The sequence below is a fragment of the Girardinichthys multiradiatus genome, chromosome 6 (assembly GCF_021462225.1).
Source record: "Girardinichthys multiradiatus isolate DD_20200921_A chromosome 6, DD_fGirMul_XY1, whole genome shotgun sequence".
NCBI classification, from domain to species: Eukaryota; Metazoa; Chordata; class Actinopteri; order Cyprinodontiformes; family Goodeidae; genus Girardinichthys; species Girardinichthys multiradiatus.
Genome location: NC_061799.1, coordinates 38,685,223 through 38,709,755, shown reverse-complemented (window position 1 = coordinate 38,709,755; position 24,533 = coordinate 38,685,223). Strand labels below are relative to the sequence as shown.

The following is a 24,533-nucleotide window of genomic DNA, read 5'->3' as shown; positions in this document are numbered from 1 at the left end:
TCAGGTTCGATTATTGTAATAGGGTCTTTACCACTCAAGTCTTGCCTCAATTACTAGATTCAATATGAGCCAATAATAGTGTATTTGTCTCCACCTCTTGTGTTCAAGCAAAGACGGAGCAGGTTTTATAACACCATATGGGTCGTTGGCTCATAAAGACACTGAAAGCAGGACAAATTAATAGTTGCAAATGTCATTAAATTTTATGAGCACAGCAGCCATATTGGGTTTTGAACTTGGGACGGTTCAAAGATTTGATTAATACAGCATTAGTTTGAATGTCAAAGGCTCCTGACAATCTCTGAGTTTAAATTCAATATGGTTGCTGTGCATATAAAATATAGAGGGAATAAGCTGGAGATAAACCAGGTCAGCTGAACATATATAGCTCTGTTTGTAAACATGTTCCCTAAGTGGTTGAAGTCATAAAATTCAGAGAACTGAATTGTAATTGAATTACATTGCTTTAACCTGGTCACTGACTTTAACAATTAGCAAATTATTCTAGTTTTTTTTGCTAATGCAGATTTAACTCCTCGCTGCTCTTTGTTGTTTCATGGGATAGTGTAGTTTTCAGTTACTTTTTTCCATTTTGAGTTCTTTTTGGTTTTCTTCTTGGGTCTTGGGTCTTCAAGTTTAAGTTTTTGTTAATGTTTTTCTGCCTTGGTATTGTTCAAACACAGAACTGATCAATGAATTATGTCAACTTCTGCTGTTAGTGGCTAATTATTACAGAAATTTAGTTGGATTTGCAGCACTTGTCTGGTACTTGCCAGTTCCATTTCCCATGTAATAAGTTTGAATGCACTTTATTTTTTCAACAAAGAACTTCACATTTAGGTTATTTTTGGTAAACAGATTTTAGATGCTGTGATGAAAGGTGGTTTTAGGAGTTGTGAAAAAGTGAATCAGAATAAAATGAGATGCTATGGCTACCACCATTCAACACAATTAGGGCTTGTTTACAAGTGTTATAATAAAGACCTACAATTTTAAGTCAGATCTTTTTTAATTCAGATATATCGAGGAATTACTATAATATTCTCACTTTAAAACACATTTAATCACAGTAAAAACACAACAACTGTTCTTTCAATGTAAAACCTCTACAAACATCATAAAAGAGTTATTTATGTCCTAATGTTAATTTCTTTTAATCTTTTCATTAGTCATTTAGGTCAGGGATGTTGACTTCCAGTCAGCAAGGGCCAGTGCCCTGCAGGTTTTAGATGTGCTTTGCTCATTCAAATGGCTGAATTTCCTCTTCAGCAAGTCACCAACCTCTGCTGAGGAAGATTAGTTAGCTATATATTTGATTCAGAGAACATCTAGAACATGCAGGACACCGAGCCCTAAAGGCTGGCTCTGGAGACCACTGATTTAATACTATAATTTGGATGTAGTCTGTGCTGCATTGTTGCTCAGGTGAGTTCTTAAGAAATCCTGGATCTTCTGCCACAGGTGGAGCTCAGCTGCAGCGTGAGCTCGAGGCTCTCCACCCCACACCACTGGAAACCTGAGCATTCCATGTAAAGCAGAGGGGCAGTGTGGCCCATAAGGTGGCTCCAGTAAATGTCCAGCTGCAGGGTAAGTTATGTTCTCAAAGTTCTTCTTCCCATGATGCTTCAGTCGACCCACCATGTCATCCAGGTAGCCCTTGCTGTCCCAGTTGAGGTCATCCTCAGAGGCCACAAAGAGAAAATGTCCATCAGCTTGTTCAATGGGAACAACACTACCCTTGTTCTCCTCAGCTAGTGGGTTATTAACAGCGTACTTGATGATGTTAGCTCCAGACTCAGTGGGAACCACCTTACCGAAGTTAAACATCAGCGGTGAGAGGATCTCCCGCTCCTTATAGTAGAGGGGAATGCCGATGTTGGCGCTGCAGCCGTTAATCCACACCACAGCTTCAACTCCTGGCACAAAAGCAGCAAGTGAAAGAGCAATGTCGCCCCCCTTTGATCGGGATATTACTCCAACTCCTTTACTGCTCACCTGCAAAAAACATAACAATAAAAAATATTAAATTAATCAGATAAATTTAGATAAATATCTATTTCACCAATTTAAAAAATAAATTATTTTATCAGAAAATGCAATTACTACTTATTTTGAGAAGGACATTTAATGCAGACTGATTTTGGTCATTCAAAACAAAAGTAGAAATCTTTGACATCACAGCATGTTTTGGGTTTCTGTCAAAATAGTAATTTCTTTAACATGTTTTTTTTAAGTATACAATTAAGCCCAAAATGATTCTTTGGCAGATTAAGATAAAAAATTAATTTCATTTAGCCAACAGGTTTGTTTCAGGCATCTCACAAAAGACAACAAAACTATATAAAATAAGTATTTATCTAGAAAATATTTAACATTACCTAAATCTGAATCTGCCCGGGGTATGAATAATTTGGACAGACTAATGGACAACTCAATATATCTACTCAAGGTAAGGTCTTAGATGTTGAGTGTTTTCTAATTTCCTGTTTGTTGAAAGTGAAGTGGTTTTACGCAAACTAGCAGGTTGGACATTTCTCATCACCTTAGGCTGGCTTTGCAAGAACTGCAGCGCTTCTTCAAAGTCATCCAGGTTCATCCTTTCTAGATTGGGTTTGTGAATGAAAACGGGTAAAGCAAGAACTACAAAGCCTTTGTTTGCCAGCAGAGAGGCTCTTTTCTCTGACATGAAGGTGCACAGATCCAAAACAGCAGGAAACGGACCCTCCCCTGAGACCAATAAGACAAAAAGGATGTTAAATACAAATTTTTAATAGATAAAAGTTTCTTTATCTATAATAAACTTTCAGGTTTGCACTTCAGAGACAATTTTAAATTGACCTTTGATGCATTCATTGACTCATCTCAGCATGCTTTAAGCTCTTCGTAGTGGTTTTGCTGAGAAACCAGTATGTCTGCAGTGAAAATATATATAAAATTGTTTGGGTTCTGATAAATAGATACAGTTAATTAAAATACTCCACGAGCCCTTAATCAGGGAATACCTGGAGGAGTAAAGAGGACTCCTTGAACATTGCCCTCTTTGACAGGAACTCGCCTGACCCCGTCACCCATCAGAAGCCTCTCATTGGTCGCCTCTGCCAGCATCCTGCCCTCCTCCTCGTGCACAGAGAAATTCACCATGAAAGGTTCTAACGCTTTATTCTTATAAAAGTATTTGTGCAAGTCATCTGCCTTCAGCGACCTGAGCAGACCCATGGGGTCAACACCAACGTAGTTTCCACTGAGCGAGGGGTCTCTGTTCAGGTCAATCTCCCCTCTGCCATCGGCCCTGTAGCTGGCCGAGGAATTAAACAACACTCCTCTCTCGTCAGTGGATCTGGCTCTCAAAGTGACCAACTGCTTGGACCTCAGTCCGGCCACCTTCACCTGAATGGGCTCGTCGAATAAACACCTGGCGCTGGGCAGCAGCCTCAGCCTGATTTGGGCTGACATACTTTCTGAAATTAAACCAGAACAGATTTTCAGAATGACATCAAATAAAAGCTTTAAGTTATGGTGGGTAATATAATAAATAATGGCAAGAAGGGAAAGGAAAGAACATAATATCTCATTTATAATTCAGAGCTGGATTATAGAGGAATTTATTGTTAATACTGCAAAGTCTATAAAAAAATTATGTGGCAAATTACATCAAGTACATTAAATAAAATGGCACTCAGTATATCATAATTTTAAAGTCCTAATTATGAACCAGGAAGTTATTCCCTTGAAGTCAAGTCAAGTCAATTTATATAGTTTTTTTTATGAGTTATAAATTAAAATCCTAACTTTAAAAATGAGAAGTCTGCAAAAGGGGAATTGTTTTACATTTTATACACAATTTGGACTTTTAAATACATAAGTAAGTCCAAAAAATTCTGAATGTTGCCTTTCAAAGTCATAATAATAAGATAAAAAGCCTTTTTTTTTATCCAAGTCAGTTCTGAGACAAGTTATTCTCATGACCCAAACCCAAATATGTAAAATCAAAAGAATTATAAGTTACAACAAGATAATTTTACCCTTTTAAAGTCAAAGTTCTGAAAAACCGCAAATCATCAATTAAAAAAGTCATAATTTCCATTTCATAGTTAGATTTATGCCATCCAAAGTAATTATTATGACAAATAAAGTCCTATTAATAAGATTAAATGCCGTGCAAGTCTCAGACATGACGCATGATTTTGGGTTTTAAAAATAATTAGATTCAAATCATCATTTTGGCATTCAAGTGCTGGAAATGAACTTTAAAATTTGACAAACTTCGATAAACCTTCAGCAGTTTTATGTGTGATCTATGCATTAAAACTGCAATAAACACAGGAAACTGGGACAACCACATGCCCTGAAACACCAGTAAAAATAGGTTAAAGGTCAGCGGTAACCAGACCGAACTTCTGTTGCTAGAACCTTCACCACAATACAAGGTGAATGTTTTTATATCTGCTGTCCGTTAATGAATAACAGTACTGTAAGTGTATGTCTAGAGAAAATTGTATGAATTAAAAGTTATTTATAACAGCAACACATAATCCACATGGTGTACAAACTGCGTACAGAAATCAGTAGTTTTGTTCACTGTATTTAAAGCCGAATCATTAATGAAAAACAGGCAACTTTTCTTTTTTTTTTATTATTGTGTGGCTCTTGAATAGATAAGAATAACTTGAGCGCTTCTCGGCTCTACAGATCTTCTTTCTACTTCGAAGCCGTTTTCAGTGATAAACGTATGAAGTGTTTCCTTTAAACCGTGGCTACCTTTCACACTAACATTTTGTTTTAAAATGAATGTGATCCAGTTTACCGAGCAGCGGAATGTGTTCAGATATCAGGTATCGTGACGAGGTTTATTTACACACTAGTTTAGACCCCTGCGTACATCCTGGGGAACTAAGGGAACAATAAAGGCTCAAAATGATCGCTTTGCTCAGAGAACACCTTTGGCCTGAAGTAGAGCTGAGGCTGCAGTTCTGGCTTTCTCATCTAACTATGAACACACTCCTAAACCTTGCGGAAGATGTTTTCAGAACAGGTAGAGTTGCTGTTGGGTCCATCAACAAATTGGACCTTATAGATTAAGAATAAGATGTCATCAAAGTTCATGTACATGTAGACAGACAAATACTTGTGGCAATATAGTGTGTATATGACACCTTTATACAATATAAAGAGGTCAGCATACAGCTCGTATAACAGTGTAAATTTGCTGTTCCCTCAAAATAATTCAAAACACACTCATTGTCTGCTTTCAACAAAAGTGAGTACACCCCAAGTGTTTTAAATGGGACATATCATGTAAAATGTGCTTTTTTTGGCCTTTAAATACATTTTGTAGTGTACTCGGAGTCTGTAGGAGTGCAGAAAAGTTGAATTTAGTCTCTCCGGGTGCTGTGGAGATTTCTTTATACTCTGTTTGGGTCATATTTTTCAGTCCGTTCAGTTTTCTCTCTCATCTGTTACGTTTTTCCAATTGTTACGTCACAGTATTTGCTGCGCAACAACTAAACAAGGTGATCAATTTTTCAAGGATAAGTGCCTTCAGCAACCTCCGACAGTATCAAGAAGGATTTGCTGAAAGACTTCATCTGATTAAGGGGTCAGTTCCTTCTATCTATGGAAGCGATGGACTAGGCAAAGCGGTAAGCTGCAAATAACGCTAAAATGAGAACAAACTTTATTTTAGACATAGTTTTATTGCGTGTTGATATGACGTCCTGGCCATTGTTCTGATAGCAGTAGTGTCGTGCCTTCTGCTTATGTTAGCGCTGTGTGCTGCTTTTAGCTCCTTGAGGACAGAACCGTACTGCTTGTTTTAATATTATTATTACATAAACAGTTTTGTATTGTTTTTGTCTTATTTCTGCGACGCTAGATAATTGTTATCAAACTACAAAAATGGCCGAATGGGTTTAAGTGCAGCACTCCTTGACCTTGAGGGTCACAGGGTGTGAAGTGGGTCAGTAGCATTTAAAGAAACGGCACCAAAACGAGTCGCTCTCACAGTACCTCAGAACAGGGGTAAAAGAGGAGCCTGTGGCTCTACAATAACAAGGAGTTCAGACCAAAGCATTGCAGCTCTACTTTATATAGACCACAACTGAATGATTTAAGGGTGAAAAGAAAGGATCTAAAAGCATCTTATGCCCCCTTTAAATTTGGTGTTATTGCTCTCACAATCTCTCATACTAGTCACTGGAGGTTCAACATGGCACCTTGTGGCAAAGAACTCTCTGAGAATCTGAAAACAAAGAATAGTCGCTATACCTAAAGATGGCGTAGGCTAAAAGTTTGCCAACACGTTGAAACTGGGCTGCAGCACAGTTGCCAAGACCATGCAGCGGTTTAACAGGACACGTTGCAGGCTTCGCCATGGTCGACCAAAGAAGTTCAGTGCGCATGCTCAGGGTCATATCCAGAGGTTGTCTTCTTAAAATAGACGTATGAGTGCTGCCTGCATTGCTGGTCTACAACTACAAATTCCCAGTGTAAGCTACAAATTGAGTTTAAAACAACTGCATAGTTGTTGTTTTAACTTAATGAAAGCATATTTAAGTTAAAAACTTTCAACCACGTTTATAAAACGGCTCATATTTAATGACGTTACAACAATAAGAGAGTCAGTATCGTACCTTGGCTAATTTTCGCCCAAACCGTGTCACTTCTGTATGCTAACAAAGAACTTAAACTCCCTGTTTTTCCCAAACAACCTCAAAACCTTTGAGACACACAGAGCAGCTTCAACTACGCCCAGAAATGTGATTTAGTTCCGGAAACCCTCAGGCGACCCGAACGTAACCTGAAGAAACAGGAAGCGGCGTAAAGTCTCTTCAAAATAAAAGCCTAACAGCAGTACGTCATTTCTAAATAACTTTAATTAGAAATGTGCTGTATTTTAGGCACCTGAACCACCTTTATCTGCAATAAGTTCTGCTTTTATCCGTCCTTAACATCAGTTTGAAGGAATCAAATGTAGCTTACTCCTCTTTACAGCACTACTATTTTAAAATGATAACCTGTAATCCCTTTGAGGAAAAGAGTTGGCTCCCAAAATTGCAGAGATTAAATGACAAACTGAATTTGCACCAGATGATCTTCAAAAATGTTTAAAATGTTTGATGCTGGTATTCTGTTTTCGTCGTATGCCTACTTAAGTTGTTTTATTCGCAATGTTTGCCCACCTCAACCAGTGATGTTGGTGCCCAATGTGCCCTTGCCAGTCAACATTTACAAGTTCTGGGTGAACAGAACAAAAGTCCAAGTCTGGGTTGCTAAAATGCTCCTGATTTGTCTCAGAAGTCAGATCTCTGGGATCTGGGAATTACATCAGACTCAACTTGGGTGCATTATAGCTGCCAATGACTGGGATTTTCTAATCATTGAAGTCCTAACTACTGAAGACAACAGAGGATGCAAGAAACCTAGGTGTCGATTTTGACTTAGATCTAAATTTGAACAATCACATAAAGTCTGTTCCTAAATCAGCTTACCACAATAAAAGGTTTCCTGACTAAACAGGACATGGAAAATACAGGTGCATGCTTATTTTCAGGTTCGATTATTGTAATAGGGTCTTTACCACTCAAGTCTTGCCTCAATTACTAGATTCAATATGAGCCAATAATAGTGTATTTGTCTCCACCTCTTGTGTTCAAGCAAAGAAGGAGCAGGTTTTATAACACCATATGGGTCGTTGGCTCATAAAGACACTGAAAGCAGGACAAATTAATAGTTGCAAATGTCATTAAATTTTATGAGCACAGCAGCCATATTGGGTTTTGAACTTGGGACGGTTCAAAGATTTGATTAATACAGCATTAGTTTGAATGTCAAAGGCTCCTGACAATCTCTGAGTTTAAATTCAATATGGTTGCTGTGCATATAAAATATAGAGGGAATAAGCTGGAGATAAACCAGGTCAGCTGAACATATATAGCTCTGTTTGTAAACATGTTCCCTAAGTGGTTGAAGACATAAAATTCAGAGAACTGAATTGTAATTGAATTACATTGCTTTAACCTGGTCACTGACTTTAACAATTAGCAAATTATTCTAGTTTTTTTGCTGATGCAGATTTAACTCCTCGCTGCTCTTGGTTGTTTCATGGGATAGTGTAGTTTTCAGTGACTTTTTTCCATTTTGAGTTCTTTTTGGTTTTCTTCTTGGGTCTTCAAGTTTAAGTTTTTGTTAATGTTTTTCTGCCTTGGTATTGTTCAAACACAGACCTGATCAATGAATTATGTCAACTTCTGCTGTTAGTGGCTAATTATTACAGAAATTTAGTTGGATTTGCAGCACTTGTCTGGTACTTGCCAGTTCCATTTCCCATGTAATAAGTTTGAATGCACTTTATTTTTTCAACAAAGAACTTCACATTTAGGTTATTTTTGGTAAACAGATTTTAGATGCTGTGATGAAAGGTGGTTTTAGGAGTTGTGAAAAAGTGAATCAGAATAAAATGAGATGCTATGGCTACCACCATTCAACACAATTAGGGCTTGTTTACAAGTGTTATAATAAAGACCTACAATTTTAAGTCAGATCTTTTTTAATTCAGATATATCGAGGAATTACTATAATATTCTCACTTTAAAACACATTTAATCACAGTAAAAACACAACAACTGTTCTTTCAATGTAAAACCTCTACAAACATCATAAAACAGTTATTTATGTCCTAATGTTAATTTCTTTTAATCTTTTCATTAGTCATTTAGGTCAGGGATGTTGACTTCCAGTCAGCAAGGGCCAGTGCCCTGCAGGTTTTAGATGTGCTTTGCTCATTCAAATGGCTGAATTTCCTCTTCAGCAAGTCACCAACCTCTGCTGAGGAAGATTAGTTAGCTATATATTTGATTCAGAGAACATCTAGAACATGCAGGACACCGAGCCCTAAAGGCTGGCTCTGGAGACCACTGATTTAATACTATAATTTGGATGTAGTCTGTGCTGCATTGTTGCTCAGGTGAGTTCTTAAGAAATCCTGGATCTTCTGCCACAGGTGGAGCTCAGCTGCAGCGTGAGCTCGAGGCTCTCCACCCCACACCACTGGAAACCTGAGCATTCCATGTAAAGCAGAGGGGCAGTGTGGCCCATAAGGTGGCTCCAGTAAATGTCCAGCTGCAGGGTAAGTTATGTTCTCAAAGTTCTTCTTCCCATGATGCTTCAGTCGACCCACCATGTCATCCAGGTAGCCCTTGCTGTCCCAGTTGAGGTCATCCTCAGAGGCCACAAAGAGAAAATGTCCATCAGCTTGTTCAATGGGAACAACACTACCCTTGTTCTCCTCAGCTAGTGGGTTATTAACAGCGTACTTGATGATGTTAGCTCCAGACTCAGTGGGAACCACCTTACCGAAGTTAAACATCAGCGGTGAGAGGATCTCCCGCTCCTTATAGTAGAGGGGAATGCCGATGTTGGCGCTGCAGCCGTTAATCCACACCACAGCTTCAACTCCTGGCACAAAAGCAGCAAGTGAAAGAGCAATGTCGCCCCCCTTTGATCGCGATATTACTCCAACTCCTTTACTGCTCACCTGCAAAAAACATAACAATAAAAAATATTAAATTAATCAGATAAATTTAGATAAATATCTATTTCACCAATTTAAAAAATAAATTATTTTATCAGAAAATGCAATTACTACTTATTTTGAGAAGGACATTTAATGCAGACTGATTTTGGTCATTCAAAACAAAAGTAGAAATCTTTGACATCACAGCATGTTTTGGGTTTCTGTCAAAATAGTAATTTCTTTAACATGTTTTTTTTAAGTATACAATTAAGCCCAAAATGATTCTTTGGCAGATTAAGATAAAAAATTAATTTCATTTAGCCAACAGGTTTGTTTCAGGCATCTCACAAAAGACAACAAAACTATATAAAATAAGTATTTATCTAGAAAATATTTAACATTACCTAAATCTGAATCTGCCCGGGGTATGAATAATTTGGACAGACTAATGGACAACTCAATATATCTACTCAAGGTAAGGTCTTAGATGTTGAGTGTTTTCTAAATTCCTGTTTGTTGAAAGTGAAGTGGTTTTACGCAAACTAGCAGGTTGGACATTTCTCATCACCTTAGGCTGGCTTTGCAAGAACTGCAGCGCTTCTTCAAAGTCATCCAGGTTCATCCTTTCTAGATTGGGTTTGTGAATGAAAACGGGTAAAGCAAGAACTACAAAGCCTTTGTTTGCCAGCAGAGAGGCTCTTTTCTCTGACATGAAGGTGCACAGATCCAAAACAGCAGGAAACGGACCCTCCCCTGAGACCAATAAGACAAAAAGGATGTTAAATACAAATTTTTAATAGATAAAAGTTTCTTTATCTATAATAAACTTTCAGGTTTGCACTTCAGAGACAATTTTAAATTGACCCTTGATGCATTAATTGACTCATCTCAGCATGCTTTAAGCTCTTCGTAGTGGTTTTGCTGAGAAACCAGTATGTCTGCAGTGAAAATATATATAAATTGTTTGGGTTCTGATAAATAGATACAGTTAATTAAAATACTCCACGAGCCCTTAATCAGGGAATACCTGGAGGAGTAAAGAGGACTCCTTGAACATTGCCCTCTTTGACAGGAACTCGCCTGACCCCGTCACCCATCAGAAGCCTCTCATTGGTCGCCTCTGCCAGCATCCTGCCCTCCTCCTCGTGCACAGAGAAATTCACCATGAAAGGTTCTAACGCTTTATTCTTATAAAAGTATTTGTGCAAGTCATCTGCCTTCAGCGACCTGAGCAGACCCATGGGGTCAACACCAACGTAGTTTCCACTGAGCGAGGGGTCTCTGTTCAGGTCAATCTCCCCTCTGCCATCGGCCCTGTAGCTGGCCGAGGAATTAAACAACACTCCTCTCTCGTCAGTGGATCTGGCTCTCAAAGTGACCAACTGCTTGGACCTCAGTCCGGCCACCTTCACCTGAATGGGCTCGTCGAATAAACACCTGGCGCTGGGCAGCAGCCTCAGCCTGATTTGGGCTGACATACTTTCTGAAATTAAACCAGAACAGATTTTCAGAATGACATCAAATAAAAGCTTTAAGTTATGGTGGGTAATATAATAAATAATGGCAAGAAGGGAAAGGAAAGAACATAATATCTCATTTATAATTCAGAGCTGGATTATAGAGGAATTTATTGTTAATACTGCAAAGTCTATAAAAAAATTATGTGGCAAATTACATCAAGTACATTAAATAAAATGGCACTCAGTATATCATAATTTTAAAGTCCTAATTATGAACCAGGAAGTTATTCCCTTGAAGTCAAGTCAAGTCAATTTATATAGTTTTTTTTATGAGTTATAAATTAAAATCCTAACTTTAAAAATGAGAAGTCTGCAAAAGGGGAATTGTTTTACATTTTATACACAATTTGGACTTTTAAATACATAAGTAAGTCCAAAAAATTCTGAATGTTGCCTTTCAAAGTCATAATAATAAGATAAAAAGCCTTTTTTTTTATCCAAGTCAGTTCTGAGACAAGTTATTCTCATGACCCAAACCCAAATATGTAAAATCAAAAGAATTATAAGTTACAACAAGATAATTTTACCCTTTTAAAGTCAAAGTTCTGAAAAACCGCAAATCATCAATTAAAAAAGTCATAATTTCCATTTCATAGTTAGATTTATGCCATCCAAAGTAATTATTATGACAAATAAAGTCCTATTAATAAGATTAAATGCCGTGCAAGTCTCAGACATGACGCATGATTTTGGGTTTTAAAAATAATTAGATTCAAATCATCATTTTGGCATTCAAGTGCTGGAAATGAACTTTAAAATTTGACAAACTTCGATAAACCTTCAGCAGTTTTATGTGTGATCTATGCATTAAAACTGCAATAAACACAGGAAACTGGGACAACCACATGCCCTGAAACACCAGTAAAAATAGGTTAAAGGTCAGCGGTAACCAGACCGAACTTCTGTTGCTAGAACCTTCACCACAATACAAGGTGAATGTTTTTATATCTGCTGTCCGTTAATGAATAACAGTACTGTAAGTGTATGTCTAGAGAAAATTGTATGAATTAAAAGTTATTTATAACAGCAACACATAATCCACATGGTGTACAAACTGCGTACAGAAATCAGTAGTTTTGTTCACTGTATTTAAAGCCGAATCATTAATGAAAAACAGGCAACTTTTCTTTTTTTTTATTATTGTGTGGCTCTTGAATAGATAAGAATAACTTGAGCGCTTCTCGGCTCTACAGATCTTCTTTCTACTTCGAAGCCGTTTTCAGTGATAAACGTATGAAGTGTTTCCTTTAAACCGTGGCTACCTTTCACACTAACATTTTGTTTTAAAATGAATGTGATCCAGTTTACCGAGCAGCGGAATGTGTTCAGATATCAGGTATCGTGACGAGGTTTATTTACACACTAGTTTAGACCCCTGCGTACATCCTTCTTCTTCTTCTTCTTTTTCTGGTGTTTAATGGCGGTTGGCATGAATCTGTAGGTGTGCATTACCGCCACCACTGGTATGGAGTGTGGTTCAACATGGATTAATATCTTGTATACTCAAATTCTATTAAATCATTTTTGTTCTTTTTAGGAATCTTAAAATAATTTGTATATGTTTGCTCCCTATTGTCTTTTGTAATGAATCTATTAAGCTAAACTTTTCTTTAATCCTTTCAAATTCTCTCTTCATGCTTCTTCTTTCAGCTCATATTTCTGACAATCCATAAAAATATGTTGAATTGTTTCATCCATCCCACAGTGGTCACATTGTCCTGTATTATGTTTATGTATTTTAAAAAGTGTATAATTAAGTCCTGCATGTCCTAATCTTAATCTTATTATCCATTCCTCCTTTCTATTCCTTCTTCCAGTTCTTTTTTCACAGACTGCCTTTTTGATCCTATAAAACTATGTTCCTTTTCTTTCTCCATCCCACCTTTTCAACATTCATCCTTTAATTTTTGTTTGATGATGCTCTTTGCCTCTGATTTACTTAAATATACTGTAAAATTAATATGATTTTTGTTGCCTTCTTAGCCATCTTATCTGCCATCTCATTTCCTTTAACTCCAATATGTGCTGGAACCCATAAAAATACTATTGATAAACCCATCATTTGTAGTCTGAATAAAGTTTGCTGTATTTCTAGTAGAATGTCTGGCCTGCTGTCTGAATGGTTATATTTTAAACTCAATAATACTGAGCTTGAATCTGAACAAATTATTGTTTTTAAAGGTTTCATGTCTTCCATCCTGTACTGCTAAAAGTATTGCTAATATTTCTCCTGTGTATACTGATAAACCATTTGTGATTTGTTTTCCTATTTTTATTGAAATTCCGGTACTATGAATGTGTTGGATGGGTGCAAAAACTTGTTATCACTCATGTAAAAACCTTGGGTTGGAAGGCACCTGCACTATGCCTTCCTCCCTGTGTGTGTGAGATCATTGTTATCTCTGTGTGAACCAGCCTCCTTTCCGTCTCACACACATACACCCTGTCTGAACTGTCTGTTGAACTGTGTATATAAATAAAGAGATAGGGTGTCAAAACTTTGTAGTTTCACTGCAAAGTGGGCTACCCTTGTCACAAGTAACTATGACTGTATCGTTCTTACCTCTGAGTTGACTAAATAATACCTAACATTTATTGGTCCTTCGAAGCCGGATTAATTCAATAACCTTATTTCTCTTTGCTTTAACAGTGACTCTGGGATCCGTGGGGGAAGCCTGACGTCGAGCGAAGCACCGCTGCACAGCCTCCTTTAGCCGGAGTGGCTGAAAGTCCCGGTGTGTGTGAATTCACACCTGGCCAGTGGGTTATTGCCTTCCTCTGCACGGGGTGACTCTCACAGGGTCCAAAGAGTCACCAAGAAGTCAACTCCGAGGTGAGACAGTTTTAAAATACAGTTCATAGGAAAAGTACTTAACAGTCGTTGGTAGTGCGTCGCCGGTAAGGACGCTGCATTAGGATGGTTTTATTCCACCGTGAAAGGAATAGTGACAAATTTGGTACAATTCCGCCGTGAAGGGGATTAAAGAAAACGACTGAGGATTATTCTCCTGCGAGGGAATAGAGTAAGCGCTATATAAATAAAAGAAGAAAAGTACTTAAAAGTCGTTGGTAGTGCGTCGCCGGTAAGGACGCTGCATTGGGATGGTTTTATTCCACCGTGAAAGGAATAGTGACAAATTAAGGTAGGGCCCCGCCAAGAAGGGGGCCAAATAAAACGACTAAGGGTTATTCCCCTGCGAGGGAATAGAATAAGCGCTATACAAGTAAAAAGAACGGAGTAAATTGAGCTCATAAAATAACACCAAGTTAACTTAGAAAAATTACAAGGTACCTGAAACTAACTGTGTGACTGTGTTGTGTGTGTATGGAGGACTAAGCATTTTAATAGAATCAGCAGGATTCTGCTAGTCCTGTGTTTTCTTTTGCCCAGATTAAAACTACGTACTGGTGACTTTGGAGATTCAGGTCGGATTTCATTCCAGAAAATTAACACCGCTGCGAATTAGTCGCAGTAGAAGGGCGTGTTAATGTCCTCTCCTTAAAGTCTCATGCCAGTGACCTTTTATCTGGGACATTTATACTATAATTAAACTAACATAAAACATAATGGGGAAGAAACAAAGTAAACTAATTGACTTAGAAGGGGAGGTAAAGTTTATGGAGAACTATGTAAAAGGAGCAGGTATGATCTGTCATAGATGGAATAAAAAATAAAAAACATGGGTTTTTGGGCAAATTAGATACAAAGGATGTCTTAAAATTACAAGGGGATCTAAAATTAGCAATAATGAAAACTAAAAAGAGAAAAATAACAAAGAACAATGGGGGAAGAACAGAGAAAAAGCTCTGATTTAACAGAAATATGTGCACGATGGCATAAAAATACGGATTTTCAGGTAACTTAATTATCACTGAAATCCTAAAACTACACGGGGATCTTAAACTGGAGATTATGCATTCAAAAGATTCAAGAGACAATAAAAAACCTTGCCAGATTATAATTTCAAAGGGGACTTTTCAGTCCCTGAGTGCACACAGTTGATAAACAGATTAAAACAAAAAGATGAATTAAAAAAACAACAATAAGAGCAGCTTTTAACTGACATAGCCATAATACTGAGGCCTTAAGAAAAGCACAGGAAAAAACTTTCAGCTTAACTGAAAACAAATAAAGGGGGGGGCGGACTGCCACCCATCCCAGGTTAGAATACCAAGGTAGCCCCAAATTATAAAGACTAAGAGATGGTTTTAGAGGACGTGGTAAAAGAAGTTAAAAGAGGAGGTGACAATGTGGACAACATGGAAACTGTCCAACTGGACAACCCAGTGAACAATGACTAGAGAAGAGAGAACAGAATGTTGTTAAAGAAGTAATCTGAGAGTAAAAGATTTTGTAGGCAAGCATTAGTGAGAAACAGGTGCTTTAAAAATCATTCTATGGTGTTATACTACCAACAATATCATGATAAAATGCAAAAGATTCATTTTACAGGGAAATAATTCCATATTTGGCTCAGATTGTGTGCATTCTTCATTTTTCCTCTTTGAGAGAAGTTAAATTTCAGCTCTGTGAAACGACCTTGACAAAGAGATGCAGCTGCCTGAAAACAAAGATAAAACTTCTGCAAACAGCAGAAGCCTGTCTCTGCTGAAAGGTCTGAAAAAAAAAAAAAAATTGTAACTCTACCCTGCATGTGTCAAACTCAAGGTCCGCGGGCCAAAACCGGACCTCAGACGTTTAGTGATTCTCTAGAAGTAGAGCCTTTTAATATGGTGATTGTGTGCTTGAATGTTATTTTGTCAATCAATAAGCAGTTTTGTCTACATTCTGCCACAATCTGCCTTTTGAAAATGTTTTGAATCTTGCTCTTTATGTATAAAAAAAAGAAAAGAAAAGAAAAATTGGCTAAAGTCTGCAGACACAAAATGAACCTGGATTGAAGCTCTAACTATGTTTATTTAATCTGAGATCCTCTCCAAATGCAACAGTATATGTCAGTCTACATGAGATACTAACAACTTCACCTACTGGTATAATATAAAGATGTAAGTGAATATGTGAAACAAACAATGATGAAAGTTTTTCAACAGGTGATGCTCATCCAGGAGGAAGACAGTGTTCCTAGGAAATGCAGCTCATTCATTAACAATCAATTTTTCTCCTATAGGTGGAAGTTTTGCTGACTAATCATAGGCTGGATCTATGAAACATTATGAGCACAGAACAAATGACCAAGGTTCTGACTGACTTATGAACCTCACTGACCTGACAATGATAACATGACACCCAACAGATAACACCTTTAAGGTGGACCCACTAAGACCACCTTATTGATTCTTGGTGAATAAAAAAAAGAATTGAAGCGTTCAAAACAGACCTTGTGGAAACAAAAGGGGTTATGAGGAAACAATGTGCATTTTAAGAATAATAGAAGTCAAATTATGTTCAAATCTTTGCAAATAAAAATTACTCTGACAGAGAAATAAGTAAGTAGTGTGTGAATGTGTGTGAATGGGAATGACTGATTTCATTGTAATGCATCTTTGAGGGACTTTAAAATCGCTAATAAAGGTCTGATGTTCTGATGATCTTTGCCAAATTTATATCTTAATAAGGTTTCCAGAATCTTTTTCAAAAAATCATTTAAAGATGGCAAAGGTTCTACCTCTACTGAAAATACTGATAACCATAAGAAAGTTCATAGACCCGTCTTGAATTTTTCCTAATTCTTTTACAAACAGGTTATTTAAACTTTCATGTGGCCAAATGTCTGTGTTTGACTTTCTGTTTTTGTGAAATAAATGTCTGTTTCATGTTATGTAAAAATAAGAGTCCTCAACATTACCATAATAATATTAGGTCAGTTCTCTATGGTAAAACAAAAAGATTTTAACAGATGTTTAGACTTTTTCCAGTCAGGTTCAAAATGATTGAATTAGACTCAAACTTAACATAAGATGAAATGAACCTTAACAGAACTGGACTGGACTGAAATAGAGAAAACTTGAGTTAATTGAAACAAACTTTAGTTACTTGAACTAAATACAAAGCTGACTGAAACTGGATGTTGTATCTATAAAACTGGGTAAGATAAACTAAGATTATAAGATATAATATGCCCTTCATTTTTTGTGTTCATCAGTGAGTGAGTTTTTATTTTTTATTTTTAATAAGAACTAAACCAAGCATTATTTATAATAATAGCAACTACCAAAAATAGTGATCTCATTTTTAAATGTAATAAGGACTTACTTTATAAAATATAATAAAAAAGAATAATAAGAATTTGGAAAAACAGAGGCTTTAAACCTCTGCAGGAATAGCACTGACACTGTCAAAAGTGGATCCTAATACAGGAATATGGAAGCTCATTCTGGCGTGGACAGTCAAAGTCCATCCAAGGACACATTTAGATGAGGCAGAGGGACAAATACAGGGCTTAGCTGAGAGCAACATGCATCCTGCCCTATCTGCTGTCCCACCTGAACTGTGGTCCCAATCATCAACTGATGTAGGGCTTATAAAGGGGTTCCCACCATACAAGGTTAAAACTAATATCTGAAAAAAGGCCATCAGTCCGCCAATACCCCTTAAAGCCAGAAGCTGAAGAAGGTACTAAGCCAGTAATACAAGATATGTTGAAGTCAGGAATATTAAGAGAAGCACCTGACGCTACATGCAAGGCATATCACACTGACATCGCTATTATTATCACAGCCAAACATAACTCTAAAAAGATGTGCCTTTTAAATCCAAGTACTCTAATACCTACTGCAGAAGATGGAAAACCACATTCTTATAAAGCAAAAGTTGAAGAAGACACAAAACCCAGACAAGACATTTCTCAAACCCTTATACCAGATTCATGTGTTGTGTTTGTAGATGGCTCAGCATCTAAAGATGAATATGGAAAGAAAAGAGTTGGTTATGCAGTAACAACCATCGACAGAATAATATAAGCTAAATCTCTACCCAATACATGCTCAGCCCAAACAGCAGAATTATATGCTGTAGTAAGAGCATGTGAATTACATGAGGAACAAATACTTACTATATACACAGACAGCCAATACGTTTTCGGATCAGTACATCACCATGCTAAGATTTGGCAAAATAGAGGTTTTAAAACATCATCAGGGACAGAACTAACTCATTTCAACCTATTAAAGAGAAAATGTCAGATCTGCTATTTATAGACACAGATGTGCTGAAAGACGCCCAACAGTCAGCAACCAAGACAGAAATAAAGGCCTGGCTAAAGAGAGGAGCACAGAAAAAAGATGACATCTATCAGATAGAAGATAAACCAATCCTCCCAAAAAAGTTATACAACACAGCGGCTACAGTGACACATTGGGAAGACCCACGTGTCAAGGGGGGAATATGTCACATCTGGTAAAGCATTAATGCTACACTATAAATATTTCTGACTATGCAAATCATTTTTGCAGATCATGCATAATTTGTTGCAAACACGGGGGAAGAAATATTGCCTAGTTGTAATAGATGAACCTAGTGACACATTTCTTCCCCACATATGGTATCCCACAGATTATAAGGTCAGATAACGGAACTCATTTTGTAAATAAATTAATAGAACTAAGTTCTAATGCATTAGGGTTTCAGTTAAAGATTAAGGAAAACAATGGAAGAAACAGGGAGGCCATGGCCCGAATGCCTATCCCTGGTTAATTATGGATGAGAATAACTCCAAATCAAACTGGTCTTACTCCATTTGCCACCTACTGTACATCATTGTATGGCTCCACCCACTATATTCTGAGTCTGAGATCACGTGACACCAAGTTGCTGATGTGAATTTGTATTCTCAAAGAAATAGTACATGGCAGACCGTTTTCTCTGCCCTCTGACATGAATGAAATAGAGAAAGCACAACAGGAACCTTCATTAGCTGAGTGGATGAATAAAATGTTGCAGACAAAAGAAGAACAAATGTCCAGTGGTCTGCCGATAATCTCTGCTCCTATCCCACAGAATGAGGCCTGGAGACCTGGTCCTGATTAAGACACTCCACCGGAAGGATTGGAGCACTCCTTGGTGGAAAGGGCTGTTTCAAATACTCCTGACAACGCCCACAGTTCTGAAAATATCAGAGAGGCCTTCCTGGATCCATAAAAGCCACTGTAAGCCAGTTTTGCCGTTACAGGAGCCAAACCAACCGACGGGGTAGCAGAGGAAGTCCGGGTTCAAAGATGGCCCAGCGTCTCAAACCGGTGAAGAAAACAGCTGATCTGCGCCCAATTATAAAATGGCTCTCTGTAACTTGTGGACAGGACTGATAAGCCTGAGCTTAATTCTGGTAGCAGGACTCTTTCTCTATCTAAAGCAGGATCCACAGGAGGTGATACCGAACCAGAAGAGATGGACATCAGACGGGACCCATCTCAGAACACTGACGGAAGAACATGACGCACATCCATTCCTACAGAATTTCTGGTATTGTTCATGGTGGCATATGCAACACTGAACCAGGTAGAAATGCACGAAAATGAAGGGGACGATTATGATGACATGTTGTAAATAAATCACATCAAAAGCCTGAGTGTACTCATACATTGTATTTCATAAAATGACCTTACAGCAGAAAATCGAAAGAAGTTGTTGCTTAAGTGAAATGAGAAAAAGTACAATGATGACATAAACAGGGCAGATTTTTAAATTCCTTTATTATGTTTCACTGTTTTCTTTAAGTATTATTCTTTTATTTTTATGATTTCAAGTATTATTCTTTTATTTTTATGATTTCAAGTATTATTCTTTTATTTTTATGATTTCAAGTATTATTCTTTTATTTTTATGATTTCAAGTATTATTCTTTTATTTTTATGATTTCAAGTATCATTCTTTTATTTTTATGATTTCAAGTATCATTATTTTATTTTTATGATTTCAAGTATCATTATTTTATTTTTATGATTTCAAGTATTATTATTTTATTTTTATGATTTCAAGTATCATTATTTTATTTTTATGATTTCAAGTATTATTATTTTATTTTTATGATTTCAAGTATTATTCTTTTATTTTTATGATTTCAAGTATCATTATTTTATTTTTATGATTTCAAGTATTAATCAACATTTAACTTTTAATGGTCGCCGAGGGCGGCGGGGCCGTATGAGTATTTCCCACAAAATATAATCTGTTTACCGTCCGTGGGTTTTCGCTCATACAAAGTATTTTTCTTACTCGTTTTTATATTAAATGTTTTTACTTGTGATAAAAGGAGGGACTGTTGGATGGGTGCAAAAACTTGTTATCACTCATGTAAAAACCTTGGGTTGGAAGGCACCTGCACTATGCCTTCCTCCCTGTGTGTGTGAGATCATTGTTATCTCTGTGTGAACCAGCCTCCTTTCCGTCTCACACACATACACCCTGTCTGAACTGTCTGTTGAACTGTGTATATAAATAAAGAGATAGGGTGTCAAAACTTTGTAGTTTCACTGCAAAGTGGGCTACCCTTGTCACAAGTAACTATGACTGTATCGTTCTTACCTCTGAGTTGACTAAATAATACCTAACAGAATGCTATTCCTATTTTGTCATTTATTTTCGATGCATCTGTATAAATCTGAAGGTATTGATAATAATTATTAACATATTCCTGTACTATATTTAACTCTAATATACATGTTCTTTTCTTTTTTTCCATTAAAGACATATCTACCTGTGCTTCTGGTAAGATCCAGTGTGGTACAACAGCTAGTGGCATTATCAGACTTATTACTATATTTTGTATATGAAACGTTTCTGTTATTTTTTTAATGATCCATCCAGAAACATGTGTCTTATTTAATTTTTTCCCAGCATGGCTTCAAGATGTTTCGTGTTGGATGACCCGGGTTATTGCCTTGTAAATTTATCCAGTGATTTATTGTTAATTGTGTTCTCCTCAAATCTAACGGCATTTCTCCCATTTCTACTTCAAGTGCTGCTGTTGGGGTTGTTTTGAAAGCTCCTGTACAAAGTCTTAATGCTTGATGTTATATCATATCTCATTTTTCCAGATGTGTTTTTGCTGCTGAACCATATATAATACTTCCATAATCTATATTTGATCTGATCAATCCTGTGTAAATGTGTTTTAAAGCTCCCCTGTCTGCTCCCCAGTCACTGCCAGACAAACATCTCATAATATTTAATACTTTCTTACATTTATCTATTATTTTCTGAATATGTATATCCATAGGATATCAAACCATATTCCTAAAAGTTTTATACATTTAACTTGTTCTAATTCTTGATTATATAATTTAAATTTTATTTCCTCTCATTTTTATAGGAACATTCACTGTAATAAGGCTTAAAGAGGCAGGTTTTCTACCCCCATAAGAACACCCTCCTCCATTTCCTTCTGGTCGATCCCTTCTTATACTACCATACCCTCTAATAACAAAATCTAATGTTGGTTTTAACCATGTCTCCTGTACACAAATCACCTCTGGTTTCTCTTCAAGTTTATTAATATATCCTTTCAGTTCCTGTCCATTAGCTATCAGACTTCTAGCATTCCACTGTAGTTTCTCATATGTTATCAGCTGATGTTCCTGGTCTCCCCTCCGTTTCCAACCACTTATTGATGTTCTCCCAAGAACCCTCTGAAACCCAGAAATTTTTCTGCTCCTCTCACAATTATTTAAATTTTCTCAGTTTTATGTTTGGCCTGGTCAGTGTAATTGATGACGTAAGCAATGAATAGTATTAATTTCTCTACCGATAACTCAATATTCTCCTCTGTTTGCAGTTTTTGAGGAATTTGTCTCTCTTTTTCTTCCGCCTCTCTTACCTTTTATCCTTTCACACTTTTGACTGCTTCTGCATAACTTGTGTTTTTGCTCACCTTAAAATGTTGGATTTCCTTTGCTGTTTTTCTCACCTCACACCCTCCACATGTAACTCTACGTTGACCTCCACAGTTACAACATTTTCTTGCACTTCTTTACAGTCTTCTATCTTGTGATCTTCTCCACACTTTGCACACCTCTGCTTTCCTTTGCAAACTGCTGCTTTGTGTCCATTTCTCTGGCATTTGTAACATCTAAGTGGTGGAGGGATGTATGGTCTTACTGGGAAGCTCAAGAATCCTATTTTTATGTTTTCTGGCAAGATTGTTTCTGCAAATTCAATCAGAACTGACATACTTCCTACTCTTTCTCCGTTAACAGTTTTTGATAATCTCTTCAGCGAGTTCACTTTTGCACCAGTAATGCTTCTTTTTATTTTGTCTAAATCTTCGTCCAGATGGAAACCAAAATCTTCCCCGGATTGATTTATTTTCTCCTAAGATCTTTCTCTCTACAACCATTTTTTCCCAATGCTTTCTACATGTAAAGCCTTAATTTTTTGTTCTTCATTTTTACACGTCACTAATAAGTTTCCGTCTCTTAATACTTTCACCATTTCTACATCACCTATTTTCTTTTTTATTTCTCTAGAAATCACTATTGGGCTCAGGTTATTGTGCTCATCCTCATTCCTTAATTTTATTATTATTTTAAATTCTTCCTTCAGTATTTTCCTTCTAACTATTCTCTCTTTGTCCGAGCTGCTTCCTTCCAACTCTCGCTTGTTACCCTGACTTTCAAACATCCCTCCTTCCTCCTTTTTCCCACGTCCTCTTCCTCTCCCCCTACCTACCGGTGTCCATCCCTCAAAATCCATATCTTCCCCTTCTCCTGCCTGTCCTTCCATCCGAACCATTCACATACCAGTTTATGCCTTATTCCGCCGTTTCCAATATGAAAGCAAGTTTATCCAGTAAGACAAAAGAAAGCTGGATCGAGCTTGTCAAGTTTCCTCCGAGCAGTAGCCACAGACCAATAAACCAGGTAAAACCCTGTGCCTTTCCACCCTGCGTACATCCTGAGGAACTACTGGAACAATAATGGCTCAAAATGATCGGATTGCTCAGAAAACACCTTTGGCCTGAAGTAGAGCTGAGGCTGCAGTTCTGGCTTTCTCATCTAACTATGAACACACTCCTAAACCTTGCGGAAGATGTTTTCAGAACAGGTAGAGTTGCTGTTGGGTCCATCAACAAATTGGACCTTATAGATTAAGAATAAGATGTCATCAAAGTTCATGTACATGTAGACAGACAAATACTTGTGGCAATATAGTGTGTATATGACACCTTTATACAATATAAAGAGGTCAGCATACAGCTCGTATAACAGTGTAAATTTGCAGTTCCCTCAAAATAATTCAAAACACACTCATTGTCTGCTTTCAACAAAAGTGAGTACACCCCAAGTGTTTTAAATGGGACATATCATGTAAAATGTGCTTTTTTTGGCCTTTAAATACATTTTGTAGTGTACTCGGAGTCTGTAGGAGTGCAGAAAAGTTTAATTTAGTCTCTCCGGGTGCTGTGGAGATTTCTTTATACTCTGTTTGGGTCATATTTTTCAGTCCGTTCAGTTTTCTCTCTCATCTGTTACGTTTTTCCAATTGTTACGTCACAGTATTTGCTGCGCAACAACTAAACAAGGTGATCAATTTTTCAAGGATAAGTGCCTTCAGCAACCTCCGACAGTATCAAGAAGGATTTGCTGAAAGACTTCATCTGATTAAGGGGTCAGTTCCTTCTATCTATGGAAGCGATGGACTAGGCAAAGCGGTAAGCTGAAAATAACGCTAAAATGAGAACAAACTTTATTTTAGACATAGTTTTATTGCGTGTTGATATGACGTCCTGGCCATTGTTCTGATAGCAGTAGTGTCGTGCCTTCTGCTTATGTTAGCGCTGTGTGCTGCTTTTAGCTCCTTGAGGACAGAACCGTACTGCTTGTTTTAATATTATTATTACATAAACAGTTTTGTATTGTTTTTGTCTTATTTCTGCGACGCTAGATAATTGTTATCAAACTACAAAAATGGCCGAATGGGTTTAAGTGCAGCACTCCTTGACCTTGAGGGTCACAGGGTGTGAAGTGGGTCAGTAGCATTTAAAGAAACGGCACCAAAACGAGTCGCTCTCACAGTACCTCAGAACAGGGGTAAAAGAGGAGCCTGTGGCTCTACAATAACAAGGAGTTCAGACCAAAGCATTGCAGCTCTACTTTATATAGACCACAACTGAATGATTTATGGGTGAAAAGAAAGGATCTAAAAGCATCTTATGCCCCCTTTAAATTTGGTGTTATTGCTCTCACAATCTCTCATACTAGTCACTGGAGGTTCAACATGGCACCTTGTGGCAAAGAACTCTCTGAGAATCTGAAAACAAAGAATAGTCGCTATACCTAAAGATGGCGTAGGCTAAAAGTTTGCCAACACGTTGAAACTGGGCTGCAGCACAGTTGCCAAGACCATGCAGCGGTTTAACAGGACACGTTGCAGGCTTCGCCATGGTCGACCAAAGAAGTTCAGTGCGCATGCTCAGGGTCATATCCAGAGGTTGTCTTCTTAAAATAGACGTATGAGTGCTGCCTGCATTGCTGCAGAGGTTGAAGGGGTGGGGGGTAAACCTATCAGTGCTCAGACACACACATGGGTGTACTCACTTTAGTATGAT

The 24,533-nt window shown here is 37.3% G+C and overlaps 2 protein-coding genes across 7 annotated transcripts; both read right to left on the bottom strand.

Moving 5' to 3' along the window:
* Positions 1-793: 793 nt before the first annotated feature.
* Positions 794-6,765, bottom strand: LOC124869528 (acyl-coenzyme A thioesterase 2, mitochondrial-like). 3 transcript variants are annotated; one of them, XM_047367417.1, is made up of 4 exons: positions 6,630-6,765; positions 3,003-3,458; positions 2,543-2,727; positions 794-1,995 (listed from the first exon to the last, which is right to left on the bottom strand). In XM_047367417.1, the coding sequence occupies exons 2-4, from the start codon at positions 3,451-3,453 to the stop codon at positions 1,387-1,389; spliced, it is 1,245 nt and encodes a 414-aa protein (XP_047223373.1). In that variant the 5' UTR covers positions 3,454-3,458; positions 6,630-6,765; the 3' UTR covers positions 794-1,386. The 3 variants fall into 3 exon arrangements, with proteins under 3 accessions (XP_047223373.1, XP_047223374.1, XP_047223375.1); XM_047367418.1 differs by lacking the exon at positions 6,630-6,765 and adding an exon at positions 6,265-6,607; XM_047367419.1 differs by lacking the exon at positions 6,630-6,765 and adding an exon at positions 4,805-4,828.
* Positions 6,766-8,330: 1,565 nt separating this feature from the next.
* LOC124869367 (acyl-coenzyme A thioesterase 2, mitochondrial-like) lies at positions 8,331-24,451 on the bottom strand. 4 transcript variants are annotated; one of them, XM_047367149.1, is made up of 4 exons: positions 24,262-24,451; positions 10,539-10,994; positions 10,080-10,264; positions 8,331-9,532 (listed from the first exon to the last, which is right to left on the bottom strand). In XM_047367149.1, exons 2-4 carry the CDS (start codon positions 10,987-10,989, stop codon positions 8,924-8,926), a joined length of 1,245 nt encoding a protein of 414 aa, XP_047223105.1. In that variant the 5' UTR covers positions 10,990-10,994; positions 24,262-24,451; the 3' UTR covers positions 8,331-8,923. The 4 variants fall into 4 exon arrangements, with proteins under 4 accessions (XP_047223105.1, XP_047223107.1, XP_047223106.1 ...); XM_047367151.1 differs by lacking the exon at positions 24,262-24,451 and adding an exon at positions 12,395-12,418; XM_047367150.1 differs by lacking the exon at positions 24,262-24,451 and adding an exon at positions 12,340-12,363.
* Between the last annotated feature and the right edge of the window lie 82 nt (positions 24,452-24,533).

Excerpts from the sequence above, each read along its gene's own strand:
- LOC124869367 (XM_047367149.1), bottom strand. The coding sequence starts at position 10,989 with ATGTCAGCCCAAATCAGGCTGAGGCTGCTGCCCAGCGCCAGGTGTTTA. Across the intron at positions 10,265-10,538 it reads AGTCCTCTTTACTCCTCCAG|GGGAGGGTCCGTTTCCTGCT; the intron begins GTATTCCCTGAT and ends TATTGGTCTCAG. Across the intron at positions 9,533-10,079 it reads TCTTGCAAAGCCAGCCTAAG|GTGAGCAGTAAAGGAGTTGG; the intron begins GTGATGAGAAAT and ends TGTTTTTTGCAG.
- LOC124869528 (XM_047367417.1), bottom strand. The coding sequence starts at position 3,453 with ATGTCAGCCCAAATCAGGCTGAGGCTGCTGCCCAGCGCCAGGTGTTTA. Across the intron at positions 2,728-3,002 it reads AGTCCTCTTTACTCCTCCAG|GGGAGGGTCCGTTTCCTGCT; the intron begins GTATTCCCTGAT and ends TATTGGTCTCAG. Across the intron at positions 1,996-2,542 it reads TCTTGCAAAGCCAGCCTAAG|GTGAGCAGTAAAGGAGTTGG; the intron begins GTGATGAGAAAT and ends TGTTTTTTGCAG.